Source organism: Acipenser ruthenus, chromosome 27 (genome assembly GCF_902713425.1).
Source record: "Acipenser ruthenus chromosome 27, fAciRut3.2 maternal haplotype, whole genome shotgun sequence".
NCBI classification, from domain to species: Eukaryota; Metazoa; Chordata; class Actinopteri; order Acipenseriformes; family Acipenseridae; genus Acipenser; species Acipenser ruthenus.
The window spans coordinates 3,583,262-3,604,697 of record NC_081215.1 but is presented as its reverse complement, the minus strand read 5'-3'; the positions used below and the strand labels follow the sequence as shown (position 1 = coordinate 3,604,697).

Genomic DNA, 21,436 nt, shown 5'->3' with positions numbered 1-21,436 from the left:
TGTAGAATATAAATGGATATACACCCCACACGAGGCTTGTAGCTTCCTGCCCGGCAGTGAAACAGAAGCTGAGGTTTAACCCTTTTGTTCTCACTAATAGTAGCGCGTTGCCAAGGACAAAAGCTAATGTAACTTAACTCGGTTCTATCCTTTACATTCTGAAGTTGATGGAAGACGATGGTTGGTAAAGTTATATACAAGAATTGAATGAAAAGACACAACAAAGTGCTTAAGTCTCTACTTGTGTGTGATTTTTGTTCAGCAATTTCATTTTGGAAAAATCTGAAGGGGGGGTGGGGGTCACCTTAAAACAGAAGAGATTTTTTGGTAGAAGTACAAGATTTTATTGAACCATTGACACCACAGATAAATCCATTTTAAACCAGGTCACAGTTTTAAATTCAGATGTGAAGAACCGCAAGGCTAGACGCAGAATTTAAAAATATGTCAACCTTACTTAAACAATTAGAATGATTCATATTTGAAAGCATGTTTTTGTTTTGTTTGTTTGTTTGTTTGTTATGTCTGGATATCTGATGTTAAGACCAGCTTGTGTATCTAATTGGCAGCTTAGTCAGGCTCACAGTACTCGGATATTCAACTTGAATATATTTTATATATATATATATATATATATATATATATATATATATATATATATATAATATATATATATATATACCAGCTCAGCTCAGACTAGGTCTGTTCTGAGAACTAACTGACACTGGAATTGCAACAGGATAACAGGGCCAAACAAATACATTGGAACTGTATCTGATATAAAACGCATTTGTAGTATATTCTGTTTATTTTTCATATGGGACAACATGCTGTATAAAGTGTCCTTTCAAGTTGTCAGGCTCTGTAGTTAGGAATCTGTACGGTGTGGTTTTGTAAATTAACTATCTTTGATGAGAGAAAAAAACGTATTTTATATAGATAATAAATGCTTGCTATGTTTCCTGTTGGGGTTGACGTGTAATATAATGCGATATATTATGATTTTACATCCACCTGTCACCCAAACTGTTTTTGTTTGCTAAACATTAAGTTGCAGTATGAGGGTTCACACTATTATACTTAACAAGAGATTGTAGAAGGCAGTATACCCACGTCAGATGCATATCATAGCTGTGAGTTTTACTGCTGATCTTTAAACGTGTCATTACTGGTAATACAATTAGAAAAGTACTGCTTTTTGGTTATAAAGGTATTGTTTGAAGATATTTTTTCAAATATATATATATATATATATATATATATATATATATATATATATATATATATATATATATATATATATATATATATATATAATATGTGTGTGTGTGTGTGTGTGTGTGTGCGTGAGGGATGGAACAAATACACCGGTTCTGAATAATTTTCCTTGTAAGGTCTCCCTGAACCTACACATTTCAATTGAAAGCCGGTTAAACTTTTAAATCACACAATTAGGTTGTTATGTGTATAATCTCCAAAATGCTGTCAATTAAAAACAAATTGTCGCCTTTTAATCTATAAACCATGTTTTTTTTTTTAAAAAAAACCCTCTTGTTACAATACTTCGATCTATTAATATTGAGGTTCAAATGTTTTAAATTTGAGATGAGGCAAAGCATACATGATGATAACTGGCCATTTGAAAGCACTGTGCAGAACCTAATTACATCATTTAAGAGCGTCACCATGTTCAGATCAAATGTCGTTTTTTTTTTTGTTTGTTGTGTTTTTTTTTTTTGTTTTTTTTTTAAATAAATCAAAGAAAGCACTCGTTTCTTTTTGTCATTTTAGCATCCAGTGTAGTTGCTTCGCTAATTTAAAAAGGCGCATTTGTGTACCTGGCTTAGTTTAGTATGGTGATTTATCTGTTATGATTCTCCTCGCTCGGTTTTCTTAAAATAGGATTGAGCAATACTTCCAAGGCTGGAAGAAACCTGTGCTGTCAAACATTTAATTACACGTCGGCTTAATGCTATCATTAATCTCTTCTGATTAATGATAGCATTCTCTTGGAACCGCAATTAAAGAAAGAAAAAAGTAACTTGTTTGTACATTTTTGTTCTGTTATCTAATGGGGAACTGTTGTTGTATTGTTACCACGTTTTAGGGGTGACACCTAAAATATGTCTTTGCCTGTTTCATAACGGGCCTAATGAAAATCAAATGCATCCAGATGCGTTTTAACGGGCGCAATTATTTTTCATATTTTATCTTGTTTTAAAAAAAAAAATGCCTTACCTCTGAGAATTGTAAAACAAGGCTGTATGAAACCACATGTGGACCGCATCACTTAAATGCTGTTTATGAGTAAAACAATTAACCATTGTGTTTGTTTTTGGTATGGGATAAACTTGCTTGACAAAACTCAGAAGTGCCGTTGCGCCCAGAAAACAACCTACAAAAATACATTAAAACATCTGCCCCATCTGGCGAGGGGTTTATTTTTACACGCATGAATAAGGAGAGATTCATTGACATTATTTTGGTTTCCAAAATAGGAAGGTTGCAAAACGAAAACTTCTACTGTGTATTTGGGTAGAGCTGCAATTATCGAGCAGGTGCAGTCGCGCCTTCAACAGACCTGAGAAACATTGTAAATATATGTGAGAAAAAAATAGAGTGCACGGTGTCTGTTATCCATACAGTCTCGGTTTGATTAATTATTGCCAGTACAAAATAAAATAGGGTTGCACGTTACTGTATAAACATTACACTGCAATTTTATATTTTAGCATTTGAGAACTATGGTTAGCAAAAACCTTTTTTTTTTCTTTTGTTACAAACGTTTTACTAACTTGATAACATTCATTTAAAAATTCAATTGATGCGTATGATGAATACGTTTTGTGACTAAGTAGCTATTACCATTTAAAATATTGAGTACTTTGATTATATGTTTCAATATTAACTAAATCAAGTTAATAATCAAACTGATAAATCTTGTTACATACCGGTAACTGATTGATGTATTAAAATGTTTGGATATACAGTACCGCTATTTTATAGTGGCTCGTTTTTGCAAGTTGTATTTGGTTGTACAGAGAAGTGGCGTAAAAACTAACTTATGCAAGGCTCTCGTTTCCTATATTGTGCGCATTTGTCTTTTTTGTGCATGACGGTTCAGCGTGAGAGGTAACGGCTGGACGTTTTAGTTACGCGTAGTGCACGTTGCACTGGTTTTACTCGGTGATTCTTGATCAGGTATTTATGAATGGGAATAAGAGACATGCACTTCTTTCTTTTTTAACCAAGAAAAATAACTGCATTTCTAAAATGTTCAATTATACAACGGTACCTCATTTTAAACGTTTGATAAAAATTCTGTTTTTAGTTTTTACACTTGATGAATCATTTTCAGCAGCAGTGTGGAGTAGTGGTTAGGGCTCTGGACTCTTGACCCGAGGGTCGTGGGTTCAATCCCTGGTAAGGGACACTGCTGCTGTACCCTTGAGCAAGGGTACTTTACCTAGATTGCTGCAGTAAAAACCCAACTGTATAAATGGGTAATTGTATGTAAAAAATAATGTGATATCTTGTAACAATTGTAAGTCGCCCTGGATAAGGGCGTCTGCTAAGAAATAAAAATAATAATAATTTTGAAGTGAGTAAGTCATAGTCTTGGGGTTGAAAGCATGGTATTTTTGCACATGTTCTCCCGTCATCTTCAGTCAGATTCTCATTTGTATCTTTTAGAGCGGTTTCTTTTTAAAGTAAGGTGATTTGTACTGTCAAGAAACTCTTTTTGGATAATATTGCAGGGTGAATTTCTTGAGTTTGAAAGCGCAGAAACGTGGGTGACGGATTATATCAATTTGTTGCACTTCTAATTAATAAACCCAAACAAAACTACCGTCCCTGACCTCCAGATAACACTAAACAAAAGTGTTACTAGTTGTAGTGACCCGGTGAAAAAGAACTAGACAGAAACAAAAAAAAAACTACCTTCAGCCTATGGGACTAAGGTGGGAGGGGTTGAGCTGTCTGCTGTCTGTAACAGTTGTATTTAAGCGAGGAGTGGAGGTAAAATTACAGGACATACAGGTAGCAAGCGCTGTCTTGAGCTTCTGCGAAGTTTTATTTTATTTTATAACTTTAGATTTTGGGCGCTTCTTTTGAGGCAATAAAACAAATCGCAATGGAAACGTCTCAGGACGAGAAATTTAGCAGCCGGCACCCCGAAATCGTGAACTGCAGTACGGACACTGCCAGCAGGAATCCCCAGGACCGAACAGAGGAGGAGGAGGAGGAGGGGGGCTCCGGAAGACTGGACATCAATCAGAAGCCACCCTACTCGTACGTAGCGCTGATCGCTATGGCTGTCAGGGAGAGCCCAGAGAAAAAACTCACCCTCAACGGGATATATCAGTTCATCATAAACAGATTTCCATATTACGAGAAAAACAAGAAGGGCTGGCAGAACAGCATCAGACACAACCTGAGCCTCAACGAGTGCTTCGTTAAGGTTCCCAGAGAAGGCGGCGGAGAGAGGAAAGGTAACTTCTGGACACTCGACTCTGCCTTTGACGATATGTTCGATAAAGGGAATTACCGGAGACGCAGGCGAGTAAAAAGGCCATACCGACCCCCATCAGCTCCATACGGGAAACCCTGCTTGAATTATTCCGATCCGTACTACCTGCATCCTAACTCCAAGTACTTGCAGACTTCTTTTGTCAATAACTCTTGGTCGGTGGGACAGTCTAGCCCGTTTGGGCAAGCGACCACGTCGTTGAGTTACCAGCAGTGCCAAGCCAGCAGCGGCAATGCCAGCCCCGTATCTATGAACGGATATGCCAGCCCCGTGTCTATGAACGGATATGCCAACCCCCTTCACCAATCCTATAACCCCTATCACCGACATTTGGTTTCTGCGATGGGAAATCACTATCCCGGTATGACCCAGCAAATCAGCCCGGGGGGGACGTCAGCGCCTGCCAGTACCTACCAGTTACCTGGTGCCAGACAACCTGAAATGCCTGTTGTGCATTATTGGGATTAGGAGGAAAGCGTTGAACTGTGATTAACCGAAAGGACAGGTGCTGTTTGGGATTAATACAGACTGTGTTAACGTTATTTTAAAAGCATTTAAACACTGTCGTTTGTTTTATTTTCAAAGACTGGATAATCTTGGATTAACCCGTCCCTGGTTCCGCCGAGTTTGTTTGATTGCCTTGTTGTCCAGATTTGAATTGCATTGAATCGTTTTTTTTTTTTCCTATGTTGAACATGTTCATTTTAATGTTTTAAGATCACAATTGTTTTCTGCTTTAATTGAATGTACAAAAAAACTGTTTTCAGCCTTTTCAACTAAAATAAAATTGTTACATTTAAATGCATTTTCGCATTGAAGGTTAACTTAAATTTATGTGCATAGCACTTTTATTTTTATATTAAAGTATTTCTGTTTTAATAAATGCTTGTGTAATTGAGGTTTACTTTATTATTATTATTATTATTATTATTATTATTATTTGTTTATTTAGCAGACGCCTTTATCCAAGGCGACTTACAGAGACTAGGGTTTGTGAACTATGCATCAGCTGCAGAGTCACTTACAATTACGTCTCACCCGAAAGACGGAGCACAAGGAGGTGAAGTGACTTGCTCAGGGTCACACAATGAGTCAGTGGCTGAGCTGGGATTTGAACCGGGGACCTCCTGGTTACAAGCCCTTTAACCGCTGGACCACACAGCCTCCTGTTTACCCCTCTCGTTTTTTGCAAAAAAAAATATTTTTGTTGGGTTACTGAAGTAATACTTTAGTTTGAAAAAGAAAAGAAAAAGAGAAATAAGACATTTGATAATTTATTAACATATTGGACAACTAAATTTGAAGACAAAAGTTGTCGAAATATTTTATACATTTTCTTTTAGTATTGCTACATAGTTTACAATTTAGTGTTTGTTTGAGTAATATATATATATATATATATATATATATATATATATATATATATATATATATTCATATATTTAATGGCATGTAAGGCAATCAATCGATCAATTACAAATGCATTCGAGTTTTTCTTTGTAGCAACTTCTATACGCTTGAGTTTTAACTACATTTTATATTGGTTTTAAATACTTATTTCGTTGTTAAATGCATTAAAAATGTTAAGTAGCTTATTTGTTCTACCTATATAACATAATATGACTTAAAACAGTTCTTATTGAAAACAACTGCAAACAACATTACACAAGCACAAATAAACACGTATTTCTCGAAATGTCCCATGTTTGACTGGCATGTAAAACACGTCGCTGTTTACCGACCTGCTCACTAATTGCACAGCTATAACCACAACCAGGTTTAATTTATGATTGCGAACTTACATTCAAATATAATGTATTAACTGATTAAGGGTATTCCAAAGAGTGACACATGTAATGCATCAACGTTTATAAAAGAAATAGAGACGGAAATTAAACCGGAAGGTTCGACATTACAAATTAATAAGGCAGAATATTTCACAAAAGCATCGCTTAACTTTAAAAGATACCTTGTAGGCTATATAACTAATGTTAGTTCAAGTAAAGAAAAAAAATTAAACTGCTGAATCTTAATTACTGTAACACTTATATTCTCCTTAAAGAAAAATGGGGGTACATTACATTCAAACAGGACACCATTTGACACAGTTTGTCTAAGTCCAGACGTACTTGTAGGCCATGTGACGCATCTTTCTATTGCTTGGGCTCTGGGCATTGATACTGAAAAAAAAAAACACATTAAGAGTCGGCAGCTTTCTATGTTTTTTGTTTATTTATCTACTCGTTTCTGTGAGGGTATCGCAGAGAATCACACAATAAACCATTCAATAAATCAAACAAAAACAAAGATTCAACATGTAATGTTATCTTACTCAGTAGTCCTGTTTTTAAAGTTTGAACAAGATCTAATAATACATGCACGTCAAAACATAAGCAATACGTGATCGTAATAATGTGTAAACCTTTCCCATTCGACTACTCGAGACCATATTTTATTTAACACCGTGTAATCAAATAATCTACAAAATGATATCGCAAAAGTCTGCCGGGAGCCATTATAGTATAGATTTTGAAATATCACATTTTATCAATATGCCAACGGTAACATTATTCAGCAGGTTTCATTCGATGTTCTGAAGCAAAATTAATTAATTCTATAGGGTGATGCAAAACTTTGGCCATAGCTATACATGCAGCAGCAGGAGGTTATTTGTGTGTCACTGGCAAACTCCACTGTAAGGAAGAACAAAATAATAAAATCAATGCATTCATGTCAGAGTTACAGCCTGTATTTTTAAAGATATATGCTATCTTGCTTCCTGTATTGTTTTCCATAATAGACTCAGACCCTATAGGCCTATAATTTGAGAAAATGCTTTGCAATCTGCTTTTATTTTATTGATTTATTTAAAATGTTATTTGTTAGAAAATCCCTATGAAATACAGTCATCTGGTTTTCCAAAGGTGTCCCAGGAGGAAGGCCAGAGCGAGTTACAGTTACATACCAGCATACAGCGAGCGCACAACCTGGATGCTGTGGGTAGTTTAGTCCAGTCTGAAGGGGCAGAAAAAGCAAAGGCCTTAGTACTTCTCACTGTTGGGATTGTGAAATATTTACTCTCACCAACAGTTAAGGAATAAACACAATTAAACTCCTGGAACAGACTATTTAGATAGACAGGGCAGTTTATTATTTGCCCCTTTTGTTTCCAGTGAAAACTCCTTCTCCGCACACACATTTGTTAACGCTATTACGTGACCCCGGGATTCTCGTTTCAGCATTACTTATAATTGTATATCCGTTTGTTTTTCAGCTAACGAAACAACATTATCAAGGTGCCGGTATCACAATATCAATCGGATTTCCCGGCCCGGTCAATACAGAACTGTGTGGAATAAAAGCAGGTCGAAGGGTTATAGCTCTGGCCCAAGTTTGGCATCACCCTGGAATTAAATGTTGCTTCATTAAGTCGAATGAAAGCTACGGAATAACGTTACGTTAACATATTGAATTAAACACCGGTATTCCATATACTTAACGACAAAAATGTCCAAAATTGAAAAAATGTGATATTTCGAAATCTAACATGAAATACTGTACTACTATTATGGCTTCCAGTAGACTTTTGCGATATCATTTTGTAGTTTCTTGGATTACATTAGTTTAATAAAATATCTACATTTTATTATTATTATTATTATTATTATTATTATTGTGTGGAAAATCTCTTCCAACAGTTTTATTATTATAATTATTAATTTATTGACGCATTAATAAAATATTAAAAACGTTTTACACAAGGAGTCTTTTGTGAAACGAATGGTTTATATCAGGTTATTTTTTGCAGACATCCAACGTTTTTAATAAAGTAATTGCATTTTACTTTAAAATGCCAGCGGCATGCACATCCATACAGTGTTTTTCTTATGATTTTTAGTTCGTGATATAACTGAGTTTGATGATCCTTCCCTTAGTGATTCTTGCATCCCAATATGAAATCGCAATAGTGAGTGTTAAAATTAACACAAGGTGCCTTTTTCTAGCGATAAAACCCTGTGTTAAATTATTAATTTATGTTCTTGAACCCAAATAGTATTTTTTTTTTTTAAAAAAAACACAAGCTGTATTGTTCTTCGAACAAACTCTAAAAATATAAACCCAATTGTAGGGGTTAATAAAACCGGGGTGTAGCAGTATTTTATTAAGTCACTGTAGTTATTCAACACGTTTTCCTATCCAAAATTACTTTCACAGCCTTTAACAAATATACATTCTCCGTCTCCTGTATTTATTTAAAAATCATGATTTTAAAACAACAGAAAAATATATATAGAATGGATTCATTTAAAAAAACAACAACTTTGTATTTAATCGTTTTTGAAATAACAAAAACGATTTTCTAATTAAACAAAACGTTGATATAAATAAAACTTCATATTTTGAAAAGAAATGCTTGTTTTGAGAAGGGCCGTTCTTTGTATAACATTAGGCTTATAAAAAAAAAAAAAATCCATTCTCGATGAACACTGTGTCTCGACGTTTTCGTGCGGTGTAATTCGATTGCTTACAGTAACACACGCTGTGAACTCACACATACCTTCTACATAGTTCATCAGTTGTGATATTAAATAATAAAATCTGGTCTTACGTTTACAAGTGCAATGCGCCTATACACCGGTTTACCGCACAATATGATTACTGTGATACAGCGTATGGTGTACGTCCTGGTTACAATGCTGTTAGATTGTGTTATGTACATGTAATACCTTATGAAGGCAATAATTCGTCCATGCAAAATTACATGTACAACTTGTTTTATTTTTATTTGTATTTGGTTTCAGCCAACATCATTATATATATATACTTGAAATGTATTTGCTTACGATTGTAAGTCGCCCTGGATAAGGGCGTCTGCTAAGAAATAAAAAATAATAATAATAATAATAATAATAATAATATAAATATATATATATATATATATATATATAGAGAGAGAGAGAGAGAGAGAGAGAGAGAGAGAGAGAGAGAGAGAGAGAGAGAGAGAGAGACACAGAGACAGCACGTGTCAATATAGGGTTGAATTGGTATGGTACAAGTACAGTGTTGAATTTATTCTGAATTCATCGTCAGGCAAGTGCTGTGTTATGCTTGAAGTTTTCTGCGACGCAGTGACCTCTAGTGGTTAAAATGGTATTCAGCAACTAATCTTATACAACTGCTTTACATTCTACGGTTCTAGTTGGTGAAAATAATTGTACAAGCAAATGTCCGTGGATATGTTTACTTATGTAAAGCCCTATTTATTCATATTATTTTTTAAATACTATTATTCACAGGTTTTATTAATACATAATTAGTATGATGGAAGGTAGATGGCCTTTGCATTGGGCTGCAATGCGTTTGGTGGCATGCAAATGCTTTATGAATAGATATCTATGGCTTGAAAAAACACAATTCAGTTATATTTTGTTTTTTTTACCAAATACAGCAGTCATCATTAGTCAATTTAAAGGTGGTTTTATTTTGTATACAAGAGAAACCAGACAGGATTGAAAACGTATTATTATTATGATTATTATTATGATTATTATTATTATTATTATTATTATTATTATTATTATTTAATTAATTAATTAATTACAATGGTAAAATGGTCTCTCCTGAAGATGTGCTTGAAATATCAATCAGTGTAATAAACGGTATAATAGACACTTTCTTTTCTCGAAATGTGTCCTGTGAAGTTTGTAGTACATTTGTAGATACCAAAACAGATAACTAGTGGTGACACAGTTTATAACAAAGATATACCTATTATTATGTATTTATCACGTGTCTGCAGATTTGTTTTAAGATGTAAGCGTAGGCTATGTGGGGCCCCACAGGCAGTGAGCTTATAATGTTGTGGCTGGACAAATTCACCCAAGTCAAAGTGAAAATAAAGTCTGGGGAACCAGCTAAATAAGGCAGAGTGTTCTGGTAACTCCTGTAATGTCAATTAGGAATTAATGATATGCTACATATGAGCTATAATAAGCTGTGGTGATTTTTCTGTGGCATCTTTTGTACAAATAACACCCTATAGATTTTTCTTTTAATGACAGAACATAAACCGTTTACTTAGCTTAATAAATGTATTCTTGTGCAATGGATCTGACTTGTGTGTTCATACAGCATATAATCAGCCAACGTGATTATTATGCCGCAGACAGGTAATATCGGTTAACACGACAGCAGACCTAACATAAACATACAAATACTACGGGGAAAGCAGCCTGAGTTTGATTGCTAACAGTTTCTCACACGTATAGACCTTGTTCTTCCACGGCACGCAGTTAACGACGTGCAGGTGTAGCGTTCAAAGAGTTCTATTACAGCGTGCGGCTTTTCTTTGTGTGCTCATGACAGACACTTGCTACAGATGCTTCACGAAAAAAAAAAGAGCAAATATATCTGTTGAAGACGAAGCTTTATTAACAGCTGCAATGTCTCTCAATAATGTTCTATTTTTACACTTTTGTTTAGTCCGCTGTTATGTTTATTATATTCCTCCATTTTATTTAGTAACTGCTTTATCAGTGACTAAATAAAATGATCTTGCAGTTTAAAATTACAAAGTGAAGCTCTGATATGTATAATAAACATTCTACATGGGAACACCAGTATCTAAACCCATTTTTTTTGCATTAACATTAGTAAATAGATTTGTTCCCCCATTCTCTAGCCCTGTGTTTGTGAATGTCGACCTGTGACATAACCGGCTACAGCTTGGGGGCGCTGTCGATCCCTCAACACCGTAAACTGCACTTCCGCCTTTTGAGGTTCCTTTATTTTCATTCATTTCAATACGTTGTTGTGATTAGCAGCAGGCTACACAGAGACACCACAAACATCAAAGAGAAGGTTGCAAATAATATACGCGAGTCGTCCGGAGACGAGGCAGTGACTGTGCTGTGAAATCTGCAACCCTTCCTTTTGCGAGTTCATCACCAGCTGCAGCTGCAACCGTTATTGGACGTGTAGTACGGCAAAACAAACGAATACGGTACAAATGAACACACCTTGCGCTCTGGTCATATCACACAGGCACCGGTTCACTTTGTGATGATCGCTGCATCGAATCGGAGCATTTGGTTTACTAGTCTGGTTTTGTTAAATAAACACATCGCTGCTGTTTTTCTCCATTGTGCGGTTTGACAGATGCATATTTCAAACGGGTTACTGTGATTTTCCGTTGTATTGTTTGTATATATGTTATATAATATACTGTATACATATATCTGACCAGCACATGATTGAAAAAAAAAAAAAGCTAGTAAAACAATGCAGCTAAAACATTGCCGCATGCTAGTACTGTAAGGATTCTAAATAATGTATTACAAATAAATGACTGCATTGCATTTTTTGGAATGCAGTCTATTCTAAACGTTCCTATAACCACAGTGCATTTGTTCTTTTCTTGGATTTAATTATCTTTTATATATGTTATTAATGATAGCGTGTTTGTCTATACAGATGAAGGTGCTTCGGTCATAGTATCGCTTGCTTAGAAGGGCTGAAATTATGCACAGAACTTGCAACAGGACTCCTTTTAACACAACTCAGTAAGTACTGTTGATTTGTATCTTTTCAGGATAAAAAAAGACTGTACCGTGCCTCATCATTATACACACCTGCCTAGTGTTTACAAGAGATTATAAATACATTTTAATATTTATATCCACACTGTAATGTTTATTTTGATAAGGCATGTTTTGTTTGTGCTTTTAAAGTGGTTAAAATAAACTCTTAAATGTGTCTGTCTGCTTTGTAAATACAGCGTTTGTACCGTACTTGCCTAGAAAGCAGTAATGTATTTGTATTATATGGTCAATATTAGCTCCACCCTGAGTAGGACTAAAGTACCTTAGCAACACACTTACAGTTCACAGATACAGTATATATATGGCTAATTTAAATACCCGCACCCCTTTTGTGTTTACTATACCCCTAGCGGGAGTGTAGTTGTAAAGTTTCGGTGTACATGTTTTGACACTTCCTAGCTTGCGTGCATCAAGTCAAATTGATGAGATCAGATCAAGCATACTGGAGAGCGGCAGGGTGTCAATAACACCGGACGTTTTTGTTAAAAAGGATAAGATTAAAGTTTTTGATTGTATAAAAAAAAAACAGTACTGAACCGCAGTGCTTGCGACATGTAAACATTCGAGTTGGCGATTGCATTTGTGTGTGTGTAGAGAGAGAGTTTAGTTTGGTTTATTTTCTACACAGTTTTAGTTTGGTTTGACACAGCCGTTGCGGTCAGTTTTGCACATTTGGTGCTATTGACCTTGTATTTATTGGTGCTGTGCGGGTTAACATGTGACCGAGCAAAGACACAACATGCACGCCATTCCGAATGGGGCTCACACTTTGTTCCTCTTTAAACTTAGCAATGCATTGTTAAACTGTCCTTGCAAGGGGAAGTTACAATGTGATTTTCAGAGCTTGCTGTTTAGAAGTGCTGATTTAAAATACCATCTCAGCGAAAGATCATTCATAAAACTATAAAAATGTCCCCTAAATTAATCGCGGCTCCCTTTTTTACTTTTATGCCTCCCAACATTTATTTCAAAGTCCACAAAAAGTTGCACTTCCTCATCATTGGTTAGGGTACTGTGTGCTTTTTTAAATGTTATTTTTTAAGCAATTATTCATATATAAATATGTTTGTTTGCTCTATTAATGTATAGAAGTAGGCTCCTACTATTTGATATTATTATTAAGTAATGACTGTTAGAATGATGCACACTCTTAGTGGTTATTTATAAAAATAAAATAAAAAAACACCTCACTTCAGAAATGCAACATTAGATAGTTAGCAAGCCAGAATAATAATTAAAAAAAAAAACATCTTAGCAGAAACAGCAGCAGTGAATGATAGCCAGTGAAGTATTCTTAAACTCTATACTCCAGGAACATGGATGGACAATAGGTTCTGCAATTTGAACAAATATGGACATGTCATTTTTGATATTGAATAGATTTCAAGCAGTGTTTATGTTGCGTGATGTTTGTGCCCAGCCTCTGCCCTGGTACATTTACTTGAGAAATATTTTTCCCGGCACTGCTTTGTAATCGCTTTTGATTACAGAAAAACGGTATTCAAATCCACAGGCTTATTTTTAAAAGTACCATAGAGAAGTCTGCAGAGACTTCCGTTTGTTGTTTTCATTTTTAGCAACTTCTTTTTTAAATAATCTAGTTCCCTTTTTTTTTGAGGAGATTGGTGTTGGTATTGAAATTCAAGCCAGTATTTCTGTTGTAACATTAACCCTTTCATTGGACACTTTCAGCTAAATACCCCAGTGCCTTGAGCATTACAGCGAATACCGTTTCAACAAGATGAACCGGCTCAAACCGCATCGTAATATCAAAGCTTCAAAACAAATTGCTTTTGACTTGCTTACTGTAAATGACTGGAAACAGAACTGGACTCTTTGGAATAGTCACTGCTGAATAGACTAGTGCAGTATTTTTTAAAGCGAAATATTTAGTAACGTTTGAGAGATTTTTGTAATAATAATTTGCCAGTTTACTTGAGCCATTCATTTTCTATTAACAAAACTTTAGCTGAGTGCTAATAGAATTCCAGCATTCTCCTTTGTCATGGTTACACAGAGGATACTCAGTGACCATTCATAATGAGTACTGTACTTATTAACATGAACCAAGAGGGTTGGATAACACACAGGACTCGGGAATACTTTGAGAATGAAATTGAAGTATACATTGCCAAAGAGAACTTGGTTGACTGCTTATTTTTCATTAATGTATTTCAATTCAAAATCAACATTAAGCTACGTTTTCTGATGTTCAATCAGAGATACCGGATGACTGCTGTGTCTGTCCTGTGACAGTCCGCTGTACAAGAATATAAATGTTTGTTTTTCCCCAATGACACACGGGTGTGGGATTCACGCAGCCATACTCCACAGTATTACTAGCCCCATGTTTCATTTTGAAAGGAGAGCAAACACCCGTTTGAAGTTGCAGAACTTGACTCAAGGAATTCTGAGATTGTCTTTAAGTGTGTTAGTTTTACTTTAGTTTACTGTAGATACTGTATACTGTACCGGTTAGTCAAGGCTGCAGTGTGTGTGGGGCATAAGTGACTAAATGTAAACTAATGTTTCAATCAAATGATAGTTTGACTGGGTGATTGAATCACAATGTTACCACATGGCACTGAAAGTACTATGAAACAAATGATTCACCTTTGTGGTATTCAATAGCCCTTAATCACAGTGAGTCTTATATAAAGCATTGCATTTCTATGTGTTTAAATACTGCATTGCTCTGAAAAGGAGGCACTGCAAGACAAGCGAACACTGTTGTGTCTCTCAGCGGATGAGTATTGTAATCTAGCACCTAACATAACACTGCTTAGAACTGTGTTCAGGCAGGTACACACATACAATACCTCCAAGTCTGAATAAAACAAGCACTCCGTCCGTACTGGGATTGTTTGATTTCTTTAAACTGTAAACCATTTCCTGCTGGGTTAGCTAATTTGAACTGTTTAGTGATTTTCCCAGCAGGGTCACCTTGGTTCCCCTTTAAAAAAACAAAGTGTTTGTTTTGAAATTTCCCGTCAGTCCTGTAAAAGCATGTCCTCTGTGGTATTTGGTGGGAGGGGGGCTGCCTAGATCTCTCTTTGTGCTTGACTAGCTGTAGTTTCCGTTCTGTAGATAGACTTCCTGTTTTCTTTTTACATGTTTCATACTGTTGTTCTTACAGAACGCTGAGATAATCTAACCCCCTGACCACATTTCATGAGCCGAGTCTGGTACCGGGGTGGGGGTGGGGGTGGGGGTGGGGGTGGGTGGGGGGGGGTGTACCGGGGGTTAGTTTGGGTTCTGTAAATAAAGCTGCTGTTTTTGCAGAGTTATACGCTTTTAATTTGTTTCAGAAGTTACCGTTCTGCTCTGACTACCATTGATGTGTAGTGTGAACACATGCATGATGATATCTATTTATATATATATGTGTGTGTGTGTGTGTGTGTGTGTGTGTTATATACCTTATGGCTTCAATTGTTGACTACTTCAAGTATGCATAATACTTCTGCTATTTTATGCAAAATTATATTTTCTGTGGTGTCCCGTAATTTTATTCTGAAAAAAATCATGCAAATTACTCATTTAGGCTTAATGCTGTGCATTATCCTGATTCACTAATTGAGAAAATATTATATATAGATTTCAGCCCTTAGGTTTTGGGGTAACCAATTATTTATAACTCAGTGGACCCGAGACTCTAATCCTGATCTGTAATCCCATTTAGCCAGCCTGTCTGTACAGGGATGGAAGTAATACCTTGTTTCCACGATTACTATTTCCATGCCATGCCAGCATGGTATTTAAACAGCACAGTAATGGAAGCATGCCAAGCTGTCCCCACGAAATATATAAATCTGTGTAGAGAACAGAAATGACGCAATATGTACAATGATAACACATGGTATCGAAGACGCGTCAAGATGGATATGCTGAAATGGTGTTTTGTTTAGTTTTTACCATGCCGTGCCAGTATCAGGTATGAAAAGATGCTGGCACTGCATGGTGCTGACACGCCAGGGCACGGTATGGGTTTTTACAACAATCATGGAAACAATGTGGCACGCTTTCATAACAGTGACAGAACAATGCCAGCACGGTGCTGCCGGTTCGTGGAAACGAGGTATTGGACTCCCATTGCATAGCTGTTTGATCCATTCCTGGTTTTACCACCTGAGCTTGTTACCTATACATTGTAGCTAATCAAGCCTGTATTAAAACCCACAATGGGTGAAACTGCTCTGCAATAAGAGTCTTATTTCCACCTCTGCTGTATTCTCCATGTCGGTGTGGCTGATGTCACCGGCTTTAAAAAAAATCACACCTGAGACAGCTCTCGGAATTCCATTCAGCTGCAGTGTCAGTTCAACGTGGTGATGTCACAACCCCCCACCTACCAGTGTTCTCTCCCTCAAGCATTTCCCTCTTTCCAATGAAAACCACAATGTCTAAAATAAAGATGGGTAATGATTAGAAAACAGATATCGCTGGATGTTTATCTCTTTAAACTCGTTCAACAATAAAGCAATATATAATAGTCGTAGGACTGCGAGTGGGTTATATTGCATCACATAAACAGACCGTGGCTTTAGCATCTGTCCGTTCACTTCTACATGCACCGACTGCCCTATAATCCTACACTGTCTCTCTTATCCATGGTAATACTTTCTGTGTTGGGTCATCATTACTTTCCCCTCCGAAGTCCTTTATCAAATGGATGGTGAGATTGGGATTGATAAAACGTATGTGTTTTCTGGCCCCCCGTTGCACCGTCCCCTAAACAGTAGTCCAAGATTAGTCCAGATTGGGTTTGTGAAACCAGACACTTGTGTGTTAAATTCACATCTGAAGAAATAACAGCCTAAGAAAACCCCTGATCGGAAACCAGCAACACCTGAATATTCAGCTGTGTAGGTGGGGAGGTTTGTGTAGATCGGTGTGGGTGGTGCGAGGGCGTTTGAGTTTGTGCATTCTGTACACTAACCCACAGCTTCCAAGCCCTCTAACTACACAACACATTATTTATAGTAATCCCTGTTTCTCAGGGTGCATTTATCATGAAAACAAAATTGAAAATCAGCTATTTTTAAGTTTAAGAAAAAAAAAAAAGGACCATGAGGCTGAAACATTTGTCTGCTTGAGTAAACAGTTTTTTCGGTGGTATTCAGATTTTGCAAATGAACTCACGCATTCAGGGTTTAATGTCTGCGTTCATGAGTTCAACAAATTATTAGTAATACAGTAAAACCTTACCAGCCTTCCTCTATCTCTAATGCGGTGTGTACACTACAGTATGTTCTATAGTCAAAAGCACTTTTTAAAGTAAACATTCGAGATCCACCACCATGTATTTGGTGCAATTTAAACAAAATACATTCTGTAAGGAATAAAAAGCTAACTGAATATAGTTCTAAGTAATTCATAAGGGAGTTCTTTAATACTAAGACACATACATGGTCTATAACAGGGTGCTTGTCAAGCTGTATATACTGGTGTTTTCAAAGTCACTAGACAAATGGGAATGAACACACAGAAGATACAGTCCACAGGGGGATTTCAAAAGGACAAGTGAACAACTTTGAACAGTGTCTGTAAATTCTGCGTTTATCCAGTAATGCGCTTCCAGTTTGTCCAGCGAGTCACCCTCTGCTGTGCATGTAAAACACATCCGTAAAAGTAACTGAATAAATCTTGAATACTATTTTTAACATTAGATTAACTGCATACAAACTGGTTATACATAAAACGAGTGGAAGACACATTGCTTTGTTTTTGTGTTGTTGCTTATTAGAAAGTGAAATAAAGAAAAAAATAGCTTTTGTTATTGTGTTCTCTATGTGTAGTGTAAGGGTTTTATATATTACCCGTGTAGCTAATAAATACAATGGCAAAATGTGCATTAAAAAGTATTTTAATGAAGAAAAAAAAAAACCTAGCAACGAACAACTTGGTAGAGCTAGGAACAGGCAAATAATTGTTCTGATGAATTTCTTTGCAAGTTTTTATACTGTTAAATTAATTGTATTACTTTTATAATCTTTGCCTTGTTGCTAAATAGGACGCCCCCTATTTATATGGTCCCTTAAATCTCCACTTTACGATTGTAAGTTGCCCTGGATAAGGGTGTCTGCTAAGAAATAAATAATAATAATAATAATATAATATACTATTATGCAAATCTACAGTATTCCACTGTTTCAGTAGAAGACACTGAGACTATTTAAATAGTTATGCTAGGGTTATCTTTCTGTAATAGTGTTGAAAAGTTAGCCCAGCTGTCTAGTTTTCTTTTTAAAAAATTCAGATTACTTTAAAAATATATTTGTTTAAATCAGTAAATTAGCATTAATTGAATACAGTTTTTGATAACCTTTGAGGTGAACTCTAAATGGAAACCCTTTTATCAAACACGTTAATTCAGCTTAAATTATAAATGCTTTTAGTTCTTAACTTTGAAAGCAAAAGTGTTTTACAAACTGTTAGGGGAAAACATTACTACAGTAACATATTATTTTGGGATTTACTCTGTAAGAGAAGTCATTAACTGTAAATCGTTTGCATGCTCGGATTATAATTAAATCTACAAGAGTAAAACCCCTGTTGTTTTTCAGATAAAAAAACGAAACTATCAAGTATTTGATTTATTTTTATTTCCCAGACTTCAGCTGTGCCTAAATTCTAAACAACAAACAATTATACTGCATTTGTTGAAAATCTTGTTTTTTGAGTTGAAGTTTCTTACAAACTGAAATCTTTGCATACAGTTAGAGATTCTTGCAGTATCGTTTGCCTTGTCTGGTTCATTGATTTCATACTGAATTAGGTAGTTTGCTGTTTGTTTACTGAGACGTTTCAAGCAAACGGCGCGCCTAATATAGTTTGAATAACAAATATATAACCACATTTTAAAATTCTTGTTCCTAAATTTCTCAAGATAATTTTAGAAAAGACAAGGCCTGATGCTAATATTTTAGCAAGATTTAGTAAAGACATATTCAAGTGACACTAATTTAATTTACATTGGCATACATGTTGCATTTAATTTTCAATGCTAAATTATATACAGTATGTAAAATAAGTTGAAAGAGACACCAGACAATATGAATTTTTAAAATGAATGCATTAAAATGAAGAATTGGAAAAAAACGTTTTTCATTTAGCTGTGCTGTGCCAGTGATGCATAATTTGAGTTATGTAACTTCAAAAGCTGATTAGTAGACAAAAATTACATTTTTAACAACAAAACTTTGTGAAAATGACATTCAAAACACAGTTACAAAAAAGCGTTGTTTATAGTGCGGTTCTATAATCTCTGTTTGTGTGGCAGGTTTCATAGAGTCCAGCTCTTATTTCACTGTGTTTGTCTTGGTACTGTATGTACGGTATTTGCTGTTTCGTTTTCACAGCCTTTCACCGCTGAACTTGTGTTTTCACTCCTTGCATCGCTCTGGGGTTTGATCTTGTTTGTTCCATGCAGCAGCAGCAGCAGCAGCAGTGTGGTGTCATTGCTTTTCTCTCCTACCCCAGACACTCATTTCCATTCCTCTGGGTCCTGTTTGTTTCCACTGTTCCATCGACTCCCCGATGATTGACGCTCAGGGTCACTCATTATCAAATTACACTTTTTTTTGTGTGTGTGTGTGGCAGGGTTCTATAAAAGCACATGTGGTTATCACAAAAAAAAGCACAGAAGCCTCTCAATTAATCATTTGTGTTTTATTAATTTGAGTCAGGTCTGTTCTACTGTACATTTTTTGCTTTTAAAATGAGTTAGGCTGTCTGAGAAGAGCAAAGGGGACTTTGATAAACTGCTGGTGTGGTGGCTCAGTGCGTTTTTCTAAACCGTGGCAAGGTGCATCGTGTAGATTAACAGCTTGCCCTCGCTATGCATTTGGGTGAGACGTTAAATCTAATCAAATCTGTGGGCATGAAAAGGCCCAGTTTATAAACCACAGGTGAATACAGTTTTGTCCTGGTAAAAAAAAAAAAAACCCTATGGCTAATCATCCTAAACAAGGAGTCAGTTTCCCATGCTGGATCCAGAGACTTTGGAACATACCTTGATTAGGATTCTTCTCAAGTGTTCCGAAGCTCCACTGTGGCTGATGGAAACACGGAAGGCAAGTCTCACTTGTTAGAAAACTGCAAGTGTAGCAGTCTGCTTGCCCGTTCTGTGGAGTACCCAGTGGTGCCAATGCAACATATTAAGCTACAACACACTGGCATTTGTTTCTTATGCCAGGGACAGGACCAAGAAAGAATACCACGGTTAGTCATTTAGGTCAGGATTGCAAAAAGAAAACAAAAACACAGACAGAATGGGTGTCATGTTTAAACATGTACACTCTTCAGTTTAGTACACTGATAATTCATGATTTCACCAAAAGTTTAAACTAAACTCTGAGAATCGGCCACTAAATTCATTCACTTTGTTACTGCATGCCTTGTAGTTACTTAAACATTTTGTTGGGTACATTCTGTATTGCTTAATCAATGGGGAGCGACGTATAGTTTTATACAGTGATTAGTTTTGCATTTGGATTCTAGATTAATTTTGCAACGTCTAAGTGTGTAAACGGTACGTTTTAGTGGGAAATGCACACCCGACAGTATTGTTTCACATTGCAGAAACGCAATTCAAGGTGGTAGCCTTTTTTAGGCTTCTTAAATCCCACACAGCTTACATTAAAGGCTACTGGTCCATTAGCGCGTTGGATGCATGTTGCACTGGGTTATTTAAAAGAGATCATTAATCAAGGAAGGCTGACAGAGAAAGGAAATGTATGATTAATGTCATTTCCAGAGATCCGCTTCTTTATCTCTGGTGATCAGTGTGTCAGTCATGTGGTAGCACTGCACAGTAAAACGAGCACGGATCGAACCAGGAGCAGGGTTTCTGCTCTGCCTGCTGCTGTGCAGAAACGCAGGTATGCTTGGGTACCAATTTAATACTGTGTTTTTGCTTGAGGAGAAAGTGCTTTGAGAAATTATAAATCCATGAAATCAACTGTGTGACATGTGTTAATGAAAAAAAATACTGTACATTCCCAGTTTATTCCGAAAAATTATAACCCCCCCTCCATTTTCTTTTTTGGTTCTCAATAGGTTTTTCAGAATTCTATTAAACCTAAAAAGCTGAAGTTGTTTTTATTATTATTATTTTATTTGCAGCCTAAAAAATCATCTACAAAATATTTTTTCAGTAGATATATATATAGATATATATATATATTGTGAGCGGGTGCGTGCACACAGAGAAAACAGACAGTAGTTTCCAAAACAAAGCACGTTTTTATTCCAGCATTCAATAAGGCTTGCTCTTATACTGCAATGTCAGCTGCGTTATCGA

The 21,436-nt window shown here is 35.9% G+C and overlaps 3 protein-coding genes across 5 annotated transcripts in view; all 3 read left to right on the top strand.

Moving 5' to 3' along the window:
- The window catches only part of LOC131701842 (phosphatidylinositol 4,5-bisphosphate 3-kinase catalytic subunit delta isoform-like), a 65,635-nt gene that overhangs the window by 8,151 nt on the left and 36,048 nt on the right, over positions 1-21,436 (top strand). Inside the window, exon 1 of one of the 3 annotated variants that reach the window (XM_059002233.1) lies at positions 12,005-12,093. The exons of 1 other annotated variant lie outside the window; for it this stretch is intronic. The gene's annotated coding sequence lies outside the window, so the exon portion shown is untranslated. Of the gene's footprint in view, positions 1-12,004; positions 12,094-21,436 lie in introns of those variants that run through there. One more of the 3 variants, XM_059002234.1, reaches the window with a different exon arrangement.
- The window catches only part of LOC117432221 (transmembrane protein 201-like), a 68,902-nt gene that overhangs the window by 44,762 nt on the left and 2,704 nt on the right, over positions 1-21,436 (top strand). Inside the window, exon 12 of the mRNA XM_059002236.1 lies at positions 12,005-12,093. The gene's annotated coding sequence lies outside the window, so the exon portion shown is untranslated. The remainder of the gene's footprint in view (positions 1-12,004; positions 12,094-21,436) is intronic.
- Positions 4,008-5,423, top strand: LOC117432222 (forkhead box protein L2-like). The gene has a single exon (XM_034053812.3). It carries the CDS (start codon positions 4,136-4,138, stop codon positions 4,997-4,999), a length of 864 nt encoding a protein of 287 aa, XP_033909703.3. The 5' UTR covers positions 4,008-4,135; the 3' UTR covers positions 5,000-5,423.